The sequence below is a fragment of the Danio aesculapii genome, chromosome 9, assembly GCF_903798145.1.
Source record: "Danio aesculapii chromosome 9, fDanAes4.1, whole genome shotgun sequence".
Lineage (NCBI taxonomy): Eukaryota > Metazoa > Chordata > Actinopteri > Cypriniformes > Danionidae > Danio > Danio aesculapii.
Window position 1 is genome coordinate 35,451,093 of NC_079443.1, and position 13,991 is coordinate 35,465,083.

General features: G+C 34.3%; 1 protein-coding gene across 4 annotated transcripts in view; it reads left to right on the plus strand.

Moving 5' to 3' along the window:
• si:ch211-269e2.1 (cohesin subunit SA-2) overlaps positions 1-12,942 on the plus strand; it is a 47,736-nt gene extending 34,794 nt beyond the window's left edge. For all 4 annotated transcript variants that reach the window (XM_056465598.1, XM_056465597.1, XM_056465601.1 and 1 more), the window contains 6 exons: positions 4,963-5,064; positions 7,443-7,597; positions 9,536-9,664; positions 9,751-9,956; positions 12,643-12,700; positions 12,784-12,942. In XM_056465598.1, coding sequence (XP_056321573.1) covers positions 4,963-5,064; positions 7,443-7,597; positions 9,536-9,664; positions 9,751-9,956; positions 12,643-12,700; positions 12,784-12,904 — 771 coding nt within the window. In that variant the 3' untranslated portion in view covers positions 12,905-12,942. The remainder of the gene's footprint in view (positions 1-4,962; positions 5,065-7,442; positions 7,598-9,535; positions 9,665-9,750; positions 9,957-12,642; positions 12,701-12,783) is intronic.
• Positions 12,943-13,991: the final 1,049 nt, after the last annotated feature.

The window sequence follows — 13,991 nt, forward strand, 5'->3', positions numbered from 1 at the left end:
ATAAAAATAAAAACTGACCCCAAACTTTTGGCCAGTATTGTGTGTGCATATATATATAGTTGAAGAATTATTATTAATTAGAATGAATAAATATTAAGAATTAATTAGAATTAGCCTTCCTGTGAAATTGTAATTACTTTATCAAATATTTTCTAAGTGTTGTTTAATGGAGAGATTTTTTCTACACATTGTTAAATATAATAATTTAATAACTCATTTCTTTTGTCTTTGCCATGATGACAGTACATTTTTATTTTATTTTACTAGTTATTAAGTGAGAGTAACTTAAAGTGCAATTTAAAAGCTTAACTAGGTTAGTTTGGTTAACTACTCAAGTTAGGTGTTTGTTCAGTAATCAATGAAAATATTATTTCTTAAGGGGCTATTAATATTCATTTTAATTCAGTTTTAAATAATTATATATATTTAAAAAATTCAGCCAAACTAAAGGAAATGAGACTTTTTCCATTAGAAAAATACTCTCCATAAGAAATATGGAGAAAATACTGTGAAAAAAGGCCTTACTCTGTTAAACATTACTTGGTAAAAAATATTTGTAAAAGAATGACAATGTCATAGATGTGCTGGAAATGTTGACTTTAATTGTATTATTTTAGGTGTATTAATGGTGATATGAAATATATATGGAAAACTGTATTAACAATTTTTAAAAAAGTGGAAAAATCAAGAGAAGCAAGAAAAAAGAAGGAAAAATTGAGTTGAAATTTGTAGGTTGTAATTTTTTAGTTGTTGCAATATTTAGCTTGAATTGAATTGTATTATCTTACCATTTCTTAATATATTTGGTGACTAAAATATTATTTAAATAAATATATCTGTTTAATAAATCTGTTTTGACTAAATGCATCAAAATACATAGCCTATATTCACTGAGAAATGGATAAAACATATTTATTTTCAAAATGGGGTGTACTCAATTATGCTGAGCACTGTATATACAATAAATACACATTCAAGCCCAAAATCATTCACACCCCTGGCAAATTCTGACTTAGTTACTTTTATTCAAGCTTTTATTTACATTTGGACAATAACTTTAAATCAGAAATTGCCAGGAGTATGAATAATAATGCTCTTATATTATGTTTTACTTTTGAGACCTTTTCCTTCAAATGTATTGTGTTATTAATATACTGACCTGTGTAAGTAAATGTTGCAGTGAGTATTCGAGTATGTCGATGAGTATTAGATGAATTCGGTCTGTTCATTTGACTTCACAACTGTAGCTCTTAGGCACAGAATTAATGAATTGATATTTGGGATTTACAGAGTGTTTGTGTTACAGTGTGTTTGTGTGTGTCTGACATGCTGACACGTAAGGAATGCCCGCTCGACTCGACCGGTACAGAGCCGCCAACATTCTCTTAGCAGCATTCTTCATGAAGAGGCATTCACACACACACACACACACACACACACACACACACACACACACACACACACACACACACACACACACACACACTCTCTCTCTCTCTCTCTCTCTCTCTCTCTCTCTCTCTGAACAGCATCAGTCTGAATGTCAGTTTTTAAAGATCAGGCAAATGACAAAGTTGGCGAGAGTCACAAACTCCTCATTTAAACAGTTTCCTCTCTAACAAGTAGTCACTTTTCTTGAGTGAATATGTATTCAAGCTAACAGATGGTAATAAATGGAGGTTGTTGTTTGGCAGGAGGACCCTCACCTAGATCTTTTTCTGTTTCTTATACTGTGTCAGTCAGCTTTAGGTGGCAAAAGCCTCAAATGCACTCAGTGGAGAAGAATGTGTGAAGTGGCTGAGTTTCAGTATCAGAGATATGTGCTGAAAGTCTTGACTTTCTGAGAGAAACCCCTGCCAGCAGCATCAGAACAGCTTTACTCACACAGGCTGAGTCTATTTAAAGATGCATCCAAACATTCATGTAAACCTAGTAACAAGATCAAGATCTACAAGATCACACAAGTATCAAGTGATGTAACTCCATAAATTATCATTTATATATAAAATAAACTTTACTATACTGTTTATATACACTGATTATATTATATTATATTAATTATCATTCATTAATTTTCTTTTCAGGCTTAGTCCCTTTATTAATCTGGGGTCGTAAAATTTTCTTTTACGCAGTACATGCTCTTCCAGCCGCAACATATCACTGGGAAACATCCATAAATGCTCATTCACGCACATACACTACGGATAATTTAGCCTACCCAATTCACCTGTACCACATGTCTTTGGACTGTGGGGGAAACTGGAGCACCCGGAGGAAACCGACGCGAACACGGGGAGAACATGCAAACGCCACACAGAAATGCCAACTGGCCCAGCCGAGGCAACCTTCTTGCCATGAGGCGATTGTACTACCCGCTGTACCACCGCATCTCCTATATTCTATTCTATTCTATTCTATTCTATTCTATTAATCCTTGTGCACATTTAGTAACTTTTTTGTCTTATTTTTGTAATAAACTAAACTGAATTTTGTAATAAAATTAATTTTAAGTCCTCCAACAAAATGTTTTCGTAAAACTTTATTTTTTTTAATTAAAATGTTAGTACTGAACTCACATTTTCTTCATAAAAAAAAAAAAGTCACTCTTAGGGCAAATACAAACTTTTTTCTAATTATTTGCTAAACAAAGGTTTTTTTTTTTTTTTGTATCCTAATTAATTCAGTTTGAATGAGCATAAGAACCAACCAACTGCACCAGTTGTAAAACTGTAAAAAAAAAAACAACAAACAAAACTTTGGAACAAGTGGATGAGGGAGTAAATGTTAAATAATTTTACTTTTTTTTTTTTTACAGGGATGCGGAACCGTCCATTGAACAATTTTAAGTTTAACAGTTAGGGGAATAATCAAAATACCTTTCTATACTCATGCACCACAGTGTAATTTAAGTGTTCTTTATGTGCTCTATGTTACAGAATTACTGGATTAAGTATTTTACAGTTTTGTCTAAGGTGTTGCAGGTAAATATACACCCATCCCCTGATGTTGCGATTTTTGGGGTTCCAAACATTTGGTCCCAGTTTAATTCTAAACGACTTGATATTTTGGCCTTTACCTCATTATTAGCTAGGTGTCGTACTCTACTGAAAATCAAATAAGCCTCCAACTAGCCCAATGGCTTGTGGATACCATGAATTTTCTAAAGTTAGAAAAAGGTTAGATGCTCTGGGAAAACTAGTTTCTTTAAAAAGTGGCAATGTTCAAATTCTCTGCACATCTTGCCTTCCCTTTAGACGCCCTCTCCTTCCTTTTTAATTGATTTATTTCATAGTAATTAAATTTTAGTTTTTAATATTATCATCTTATACTGCTTCATTGTAAATATTTACTTTCAACATTAACAACGTATCTGAACATTTGATTGTGACTATTTAATGTCTGCATTCAGTTGGTTGTAATTTTCTGTACACTTTTATTACTCGTTTCTGTTTTTTTTAATTATTATATTATTTGGCGACGCAGTAGGTAGTGCTGTCGCTTCACAGCAAGAAAGGTCGCTGGTTCGAGCCTCAGCTGGGTCAGTTGGCGATTCTGTGTGGAGTTTGCATGTTCTCCCTGCGATAGCGTGGGTTTCCTCTGGGTGCTCCGGTTTCCCCCACAGTCCAAAGACATGTGATATAGGTGAATTGGGTAGGCTAAATTGTCCATTGTGTATGAGTGTGAATGAGTGTGTAGGATGTTTCCAAGAGATGAGTTGGGGCTGGAAGGGCATCCGCTGTGTAAAACATGTGCTGGATAAGTTGGTGGTTCATTCGCTGTGGTGACCCCGGATTTATAAAGGGACTAAGCCGAAACGAGAATGAATGATTATTATTTTATTTCTTATCTTTTATAAATACAACAAAGATAATATGTAACTATTTGTGCTGAAATAGTTTTCTTTTTAATTAAAAAAAACTTGAACAAAATACCTTTCTGGGAAAACTAACAGTGTTTAACCCTGGATATCCCTGTATATAATGCTTTTCTTACTTTAATATTTGATATGTCTTATGTGACACAATATTATGTCTTGTTTTTAGAAATAGTATGCCAAAATTAGGTTTTTCCTTGAAACAAGCAAAAAAACCTCTGCCAATGGTGTAATAAAAATAACTTGTTTTTCGTTTTGACAATATTAGTTTACTTACCCCATTGGCAGATTTTTTTTTTTTGGTTTTCAGGAAAAGCTTACTTCATTTTGCCAATACTTCTGAAAACAAGACCATATTTTTTTGCTTGTCTAGAAAATGCTTCTTGATTTAAGAATCTGTAGATCTTCGGACTAAAAACAAGACAAAAATCTAAGAAAAGCATTTTATGCAGCGTCGATCAATCAATACACTCACCGGCCACTTTATTAGGTACAGTTGGCAACAATGCATTTAGGCATGTAGACATGTTCAAGATGATCTGCTGCAGTTCAAACAGAGCATCAGAATGGTGAAGAAAGGTGATTTAGGTGACTGATATTTCAGAAACTTGATCTACTGGGATTTTAACGCACAACCACCTCTAGGGTTTACAGAGAATGGTCTGAAAAAGAGAAAATATCCAGTGAGTGGCAGTTCTGTGGGTGCAAATGTCTTGTTGATGTCAGAGGAGACATCCTGGTTCCAGCTGATAGAAAGGCAACAGTAACTCAATTAACCACTTGTTACAACTGAGGTATGCAGAAGAGCATCTCTGAACACACAACATGTCCGAATTGAAGCGGATGGGCTACACCAGCAGAAAACCACACCGGGTGCCACTCTTGTCAGCTAAGAACAGGAAACTGAGGCTACAATTAGTACAGGCTCACCAAAAGTGGACCATAGAGTAATCCCAAGAGTTAGACAGAGTCATGGGTAAAGTGCTGTCAGTATGCCACAGGTTTGCAGTCTTATTGGTGAAGCTGTGTCAGACGTGGAGCCTTACTGAGTGTGTATAGCTCACTGTGTTCATGTATCTGCCCTGCAGTACTACAATGACTTCGGTGACATCATCAAAGAGACCTTGAACAGGACCCGGCAGATGGACAAGATGGAGAGCGCCAGGACGCTGGTGCAGTGCCTTCAGCAGGTATTATGTAGCTGCTCTCTCCTGTGTGTGTGTGTGTGTGTGTGGTACATCTGCTCCTCTGAGTGTCCCGGGCCCCTGAGCTCTCTGATGGCCCCTGCAGCTGTCCACACCTCAGAGACACAAAGAGTTCCCATCATGCTCAGTGTGGAATGTTCTAGCAGCTCTAACACTGCTTGGAGAGATTAACTGGAAATCCTGTGCTGAAGTTGTGCTCTCACACACACATACTTTTTTGGTGGTTTATGAGGACTAAATTAATGTAATATGCTTTATACTTTAAAACTTTATTTTAAACTTTATTTTATACTTTAAAAATGTTATTGTCTTATGCTCACCCTATCCATAATCCTAAACCTCACAGGAAACCTTAAGATCCCATTAGTATGACAGTGTATCCCCTGTAGTATTACAGTTTGGAGTTATGAGGACACTGGATATGTACTCATAAACCACCTAAATATTGTAATACCTAGGTTATAACCATGTCAATTTACTAATTTGAAACCAAACCAAACACACACACACACACACACACACGTTGATTAAAATAAATACAGTCAAGTTAGTAAGTTTTTACATATTTGATATTAATTGTAAAATATAAGAATGTGATTTAATTATCTTTGGTCACATGATCATTCAGATATCCTGATTCGGTGCACAAAAGACATTTACTATTATTATTTATTTTGAGAACAGCTGCTTTGTGTCAAGATGTGTTGATTAATAGAAATAATAATAATATTGTATTAAATAGGGTTAATAATAATCATAGAAATAAAAAAATTATGTAACCATGAATTACAGAAGACACAATTTATTCAGGATCATTTATATACCAAAAAATAAATCATCAGGCATATTTACAACTAAAAGACATTCATAACATGTTTAAATACTTTTCAGTTATTTGTCATTTGTGATCTTTTTTTTTTTACCTCAACTTTTTACTTCAAACCACTAGGTTTTACATATTTGTTAAGTTTGTATTTATGAGCAATATCACACAAGTAGCAGTGCGATATGGCTGTATATCAGCACTTGTGGGAGGCATGCGTTGACTCGAGGCTGCAGGGCAAGTGCTTTAGTGTCCCACCAATGCCGATATACAACCAAATCGTACTGCTACGAGTGTGATATTGCCTTTTATACAACAGTTTCGACGGCATAATCGTGCATATAAAAAAGAAAATGAAACACAGAGAGTCTCAAAAACTCTTTTGTATGAGGAACTACTTTCTTACGTTATTCATACACTGTAGCTGACCGTCAGCACAGCAAAAACCGTTTTTCATTCACTAACATCACTTTAGAGCTGGTATTTGAATGATTCTCTAGTGTAATGTCTAAAATGATGACAAAACAGGTGATTTTGCTGACATTTTAAGATTATTAAGCTGAACTGCATGAAATGTCATCAGTCAGAGATTTTCAAGTATGTCTCCGTTGCAATCGGGAGATCACAATAATTAACCCTGAAAAAGCCAGAGCAAAGTAAACACTACCAGTTTCTGTAGTATAAATACAGCACTACAACATAAAAAGAGAGAGAGATCGACTTAGAAAGTCACTCACCTGTTCTGTAATGATTTGTTCTGCTGTAGTTGAAACTTACATTGAGAAAACGCTGAGGTTTTTCTCCCCGAAGGATTTATGCGATCTCTGTCACCATCTTGTGGCGGAACGTCATTGCTCTGCTCAGTATGACAGGCTGATGGCCACCAGCGTGCTGAATCTCTGAAATTATGAAAATTTAAAATAGGCACTATCCTTATAAATAAACTGCTTAGTTGCAATGTAAACAACTACATTCTCACCTGAAAAAGCCTCAAAAGTACATTATGTTGTCCAACAGCAGCAACATTTGCCAATCTGTAGTCCTCTGCTTGCCACTCATGTGGACAGAGTAATGCACAAGGGTGAAGAGGCTGTACAAGTGTTGATATTACTTTAAAATCTCACAGCTATCAGCCAATCTGATTTGACAATCAGACAGAACTGTAGTTTGTGTGTGTGTATGTATGTATATGTATATATATATATATTTTTTAATTAATTTATTTTTTTGTATATATTTGAAAAAAATGTGTTCAGATTGTTTCCATTTTACAGATTGTGTCCATTTTACTTAAATATATTTGTTATAGCAAACGATGATGGAACTTAATTTCAATCATATTATGTAATTTTATTTTTACAGTATTCATTGGAACATTTGACACTACATCATTTACTATGATTTCTATATGTATTTCTATGTATACTTCCCTCTGGACTGATGAAAATAAAGCTGCATTTTAGACAATCACAGAATAATCAAAATAATTGCATGTTTTCTTGTAAATTAACTCGCATCCTTTACTGTTGTGTGTTTTCAGCTGTATCTGCGGCTGAAACAGGAGCAGGACAGAGGAAACACATGCAGCTCCAGGATCCAGACGTACAGCAGTATCAAAGAGCTGGCCAGACGCTTCTCTCTCACCTTCGGCTGGGACCAGATCAAATCCCGAGAGTCTCTGGCCATGATCCACAGGTACCGCAGTCCACTGCTGACTCAGGGTCAGAACAGGTCACATAGCTAAAAGCAAAACTATTATAGCCGTGTGCTTGTCCTCAAATAAAAATAGTTCTGTCAAGATCCTGTACTTCATGGCTTCATTTAGCTGCTACCGAAGAGTCTAGTGTTTGACTATTTCAGGGCTGCACTTCTGGACTTGTATTAAGATTCAAATATAGATGGACAGAACAAGGAGTATTTAGGTCTTAAAAGGAAAGGCACTTAATGTTGGCTTATTGTTATTCTCAATTGTTATTTTAACTAGAGCTTGGTGAGAAACCGATTCTGCGATTCTGAAAATGCTTCGCTAGTCTCTCTTGAATCGATTCTAGGTTTAGCATTTAACAGCAGATGGCGCTAATTTAAAAAAATGTAAATAATAGTTTTGCCTTTTTAAAATTCTTTATATTTTTCAAAATGAATAGCATTTTAAATAAAATCGTTTATATTTCGATACTCTTATTGAATTCGCTCTTCATTTAAGTTTAGTTTTAGATCGATTCATCAACGTTTTGTCAGTTTTAGTTTATATTTTGTGAACATTTCTATTTGTTTGATATTTTTAAAAATAAAAAGCGTTTATATTTCGATACTCTTAATTTGCTTTACATTTTAGATTAGTTTTAATTTGATTCATAAATGGTTTTGTAAGTTTGATTTAGTTTTTATGTTGTGAACACAACTCTATTTGTTCTATTATTTTAAGTAATTCTATATGGAGTCAATCTAGGGCCATATATACACTTGCAAAATAAAGAAAGTTTTGCAAACAAAAAAAATAAAGTATTGAGCAAAAATAAATAAATAAATAAATGTAAACGGGTAAAATTTGGGTAAAGGTAATGCTATAAATATATATATAGTTTTTTTTTATTGCAAATATATATATATTTTTTCCACTGCTTGATTTTTTTTATTTGCAGTTCTTTTTTGCTTGCAAATGTCATTTTTAGTTCACTTCACTTTCAGTTTGCAGTTCTTTATTTTTATTAGCAAAATTAGTTTTTATTCTCAATTTATTTTTGCTTTGTGATTTTGGAGATTTCCATTTTTTTGCTCAATACTTTATTTTTTGTTTGCAAAACTTTGTTATTTTGCAAGAATATATGGCCCTAGATTGACTCCTTAATTCTAGTTTAGCTGAGTTAGACCAGAGCAAAGTTTAGTGTTTGCACTGCTTACATTAATTATAGTTAGCAAACCTCTTAATAATTAAAAAGAATGAAGGCAGATTTCTTCATATTACAGATCATTCATGTAGTTAAACATGCCTAGTTTACTTTTTGGCAAACGAGGAGAAGTTAGAACACATTAAGTTTATCTAAACAAGATGTTGAATTAAAAAAAGCTTTAAAAAAGCACCATCTGCTGTTATTTCTATATACAGTATAGCAGTCACAGGTCAGATTTTCCGCTACAGAATGAGTGCTTATTAACCCTGACTACTATTATTTAACTATTACTATTATTAGTTACTTTTTCAGTCACAATATTTTCATTAAGTTTTAGTTAGTTATTTATTAGGACATTTTTATTATATTTCACTTAACAAAAATATTTTAAGACCAATAGTTTCAGACTTCATAAGTAAAACTTAATAAAGTTAGGAAAACCTTACGTGAATAACATGAGCATTCATATGGAGCTGTGTTTATTAATCTCATAACAAAAAAAGCCAACATACAGTACATGACCCTTCCTCATGAGCGTTCAAGTGTACGGTTGAAAACTAGCCCAGAGTTTTACAAACTAAGCTCAGAATAGAGTTTATTATACCACCGATTAACTAGCAAGGATGAATTGTTCTCCTTAATAATAGCAATGTGAGCTAATAAAAGATACGACGTCAATTTTGATGTGATGAAATGTGCTTCTCCTGTACCTGCGCTTGAATAAGTTGCTTTGTTTGTGCAGGGACGGCATTGAATTTGTTTTCCAAGGGTTTGTTCAGCAGTCCGAGAAACAGTCTCCGCCGTATGTCTCGTACCTCACCATCCTCAGTGAATTCTCCAGCAAACTGCTCAAACCTGACAAGAAGACCATGTGAGTCTGAACTAAATCAGCTCTCCACATCTCAGCTTACTTTCACTAAAACAGTCTCAATCACGTCTTGCTTTTTCCCCCTGTAGTTATGGTTATCTGCAGAAGTTTGCTGGCGAGCAGGTCATCAGTAACCGAGAGGAGAGCTGGATGCCGCTGATTTACTACCGGGCGTCTCTGATGGGCACAGCTGAGGGAGAGGATGCCGTTTCCTTCATCAGCTCCGACACCAACAAACAGCCCTCTCTCACTAACCGCTCCAGGTCTCCCTCTATTAGACTCGTCCAGTCTGAAGGTAAGAGAGCGCTCACTGGCCACTGCTGAGCTTCTCTAATGGGATAGTTCACACAAAAATGTTTTCATCCACTCCGGGGTGATTTTGAGTCTTAATTCAGCCACAAGTTTCTCTGTGTTTGAGCAAATGGAATGATTTTTGGTGACAAATCTTTATTTTGTCACACATTTTGGAAAAATGCTTTGAAAATTTATTTATTTGTTATGTTGGTGGCTGTTTTTGCCTCTTTGACTTCTATTATAGTCACAATTTTTAATTGGAAAGCCATGACAGCATATAGTCACGCATTCTTGATTGTTGCTCGTTTTCCATGTTGGAGGAGGTCAAATGTGTCATTTTTACTGTTGACCATCAGTTGCAATGCAAAAAAAAGCTTAGTTTCTGGCTTCTATATGGAGTATATTGTGTGTCTTTTTGTGTGTGTGAGAGAGAGAGAGAGACAGAGACACACCTTTGTGCACTTATCTTGAAATGTCTGAGAAAATCAAAATAAGGAGCTCAGGGTCCGTTCTTCAAACCTCGCTTAAATGATCTAAGATGATTTGACAGATCCTGGATCTTGTAATCTTGATAACTGATCTCTGGCTAATTTGGTTCTTCAAACAAGTTTGCGAATAAAAAATATCTGGATGAACTGATCTTAGATCGCTGCATGTGTTGTGAAGGACATATGTATTGAAATCATGATCAGCAATGCAGCGATTGGCTGACGGCACAGCAGTGTAATGACATGTAGGAAATAGATTTTCCCCTCCCCACGTTCAGGATTCGCTTGAAAGCAGACGCAGAGAACTTAACTTTATCAAGTAATTGAATTTAATAAAAAGAGAATCAGATCAACAATGTCTGAGCTCAGGAATACAAAACAGCCACAATGTAAAAGGCACTCCGGCAGTCCAGTATTGCCGTACAGTAATATCACAGTTGTTTTTGTTTTGCTGCCTCCTCCCCTTTTCTTTATAGCCTCCAATCCATTGTTCGCCTGCCCATCATCAGATTTCATCTCAGCCAGTCAGAAGCAGCCAGCAGCCTGCACACACAGAGAATTTCCCTTCCCCACCCCAAATACATTTTTTGCTTTCGTTTCTCTAGAAAAACCTCTTGTCATATTTCTGTGGAAAAAACCCCACCCTAGAAACGAAACTTAAGCAATAGGCACAATCATTTCAATATTTCAAGCAACGAGCATTTCATTAGTAAAAAGCAAAACTTCTTTAAGAGAAAAATATATTTTCAATACATTTCTTTAAAAAATATAATCCCATTTAAAAATATAATCCCTCAGACATCATCTGATTACTATTTTTTCATCCATGTGAGCAAAATTCTATAAAATTAGTAAACGGTTTGTTAAATATGATACGCAATAACTTTCCACATGTGTTGTGGGCTGCAGGCTTTACTGTCGAGTATTTATCAATTTGTTTAGCTTTACATTTAGAGGGGATTTTCTTTAGAATAGTAGCCTAGACTTAGTCAGTTATTGCTTATGCTGATTAGGAAACTTGAATGTTTAAATTAATTTTGCATCAAAAAAGTATTTAGATATCGATAAAAGTGTCTGCAAATTTTGCAAAGCATCAAATCATCTTAGCAAAACATGCATGACTGCATAAATTATTATTCATAAAAAATAATCATAATAATAAAACAGTGGAATAGGCTATTGTGCATGTCTATTATCAGACACAAATTGTACTAAAGATGGTATCTTAAATAATACGTGTTTGTATCTAAAACGTGCACATTAATAAATGTTCTCTTTTAACCCTTTGGGGAGAACCACCCCGTGACAGTCTTTGTACTTTTATTTCAGTGCAGATTGCATAAGTTTTATTTCTCTATATATTTTTAATTATTTTACTATTTTCCCAAGTGTATATAACTCCTACTGTAAAAAATATTCATAACCTAAAGTCGATCTAATTTTTCAAGGCTGTTTTTTTTCCAATTACTTTCTCTACCACATGTGGAGTCACGTGAAATTTAACTACACGTCGTGACGACACATAGTACAGGTTTGTGATTAGTCAGTTTAATATCAGTGACGAGCGTGGGCGGCGCGGATTAATTTCAGTTGTTCAGCGTTAATGTTCAATAGATAATCATAGATGGTGTGCGTTTTACTTCAGCTATCTTAAAACCAAGTAATGCACCCTTCATTCACAAATCTCTCACTAGTAATATGTGAGCATATTTACTGTACAAAACCTGTCAGTGAACTTTGAGGGCAAAAAAAAAAAAAAATAATAATGGTAATTGTTCATTAATCATAATCCAGTTAAAATGTTCATTTTCATCACAAACATAATGAAAAGGGTAGAACACTACACAAGGATTAATCGGTTTACTCACCCTCAGGACGTTGAAGATGAAGATGACCTTTTTTCTTCAGTACATTAAAGTCTGTGTGAAATCAAAATGTACTATGTTTATTTAGCTAATGCACATTGTTATTCTTTGGTGAACAGTCAATCTGTGCAATTTAATCCATTCAAAAAGGTTGTTTTGGTAATCTTCTCAGCAAAAGCCTGAGCTTCTGCTTCTGGGTTTGGAGTGGCGCTCCATCTCTGATGGTGTCAGTTTGACGACTTCAGCCACAATATTCTAGATTAGTTAGAAAAAGTTTGATTTTATATGGATTTTTTTATTTCAACAATTTGATTAAAAATAATTCTGTTTGCAGGAGAGCAACGCTTTGTTTCTCCCTCTGCAGAACTGAAGGGAAGCAAGCTTTTGAGAAGGTGAGCTCAATAAACTCTCTTATTGACAGTGATTAGTTAGTCATGTGACTAACAGAATGTTGGCTTTTTTTGTCTGTGTACAGTTTTAATGACTCAAAGGTCCAGCAAACTCCACTGAGCCGAGAACATCTTTATCTCCAGTCTGATAAAGGCCTGAGGAGCAGTGAGGAGGTGGATGTTGATACTGTAGAAATTGACGTCTAATGCTGTACTTCACTTTTGTTATCATGAGTCTAATATATATATATATATATATATATATATATATATATATATATATATATATATATATATATATATATATATATATATATATATATATATAATTGCCTGTATATCAACTTTAACTGTACAGATCTTTTACGGTGGTGCTGAATTTTTTTTTTTTAAAGCATATAAATACATGGTGCATTGTTTTGTTTTGCACTAGGCCTTTGGGCTTAAAACACAAGATGATGCACTTTCAAATTTTGACACATTTATGGCCAAAATGAATAATATAGTCATTTGGACCTTTGGGTTTTTGGTAACATTTTGTTAATACTGTATACTACATGTAATTCAGGACCACAGATACTTTCATTGAATCATGTAGTTGTTCGTTCAGGTTTGCTACATAAGCTACACCAACTGTATTTAGACAGTTTATGTCATTTACTTTTCTTTATGTAATGCATTGTTGGTCACGTTCATCCTTTTATATATTTGTAGTATTTACTATGGTAAAGGGGTCCATACTTCTGTTCAATGTAATGTAATACATATACATTTTTGGTACTGCTTATATGTTGGGACCTAAATTGGATACAATGTAAATCACAGAAATAATAAATCACACACACATTGCAAAAGAAACATGAGTTTTTGTTTTGCTTATTAATGTTTAAAATCCCATGCCTGTCCATATATATATATATAAAATATTAGAACAATTTTTCCATTTAAAATGAAGCGCTGAGGAAAATTAACTTTTTCAGAAAGATGTAGAATAGGATGAGTAATGCTAATTATTTTTTTCCAGCTAAATTAATATACACACAAACTGATAAATGATGATGCACATGAAATTATATCTGATAAAGCCTGTATTACTGCAATAAAGTTAATTTAAAAAAAAGCTAAAGAAATTGAGTGATTGACAACCAAATACTTTTTGCAGCTGCCATAAACCATAAAACTGGTTGAAAATACTTTATTTTGATGGTCCATTTGAGTATTAGTAGACTGTCTGCTTAATATCTACTGATACTGCTCCCTCAACAGACATTTAACTGACTATAAGAAACTTTGC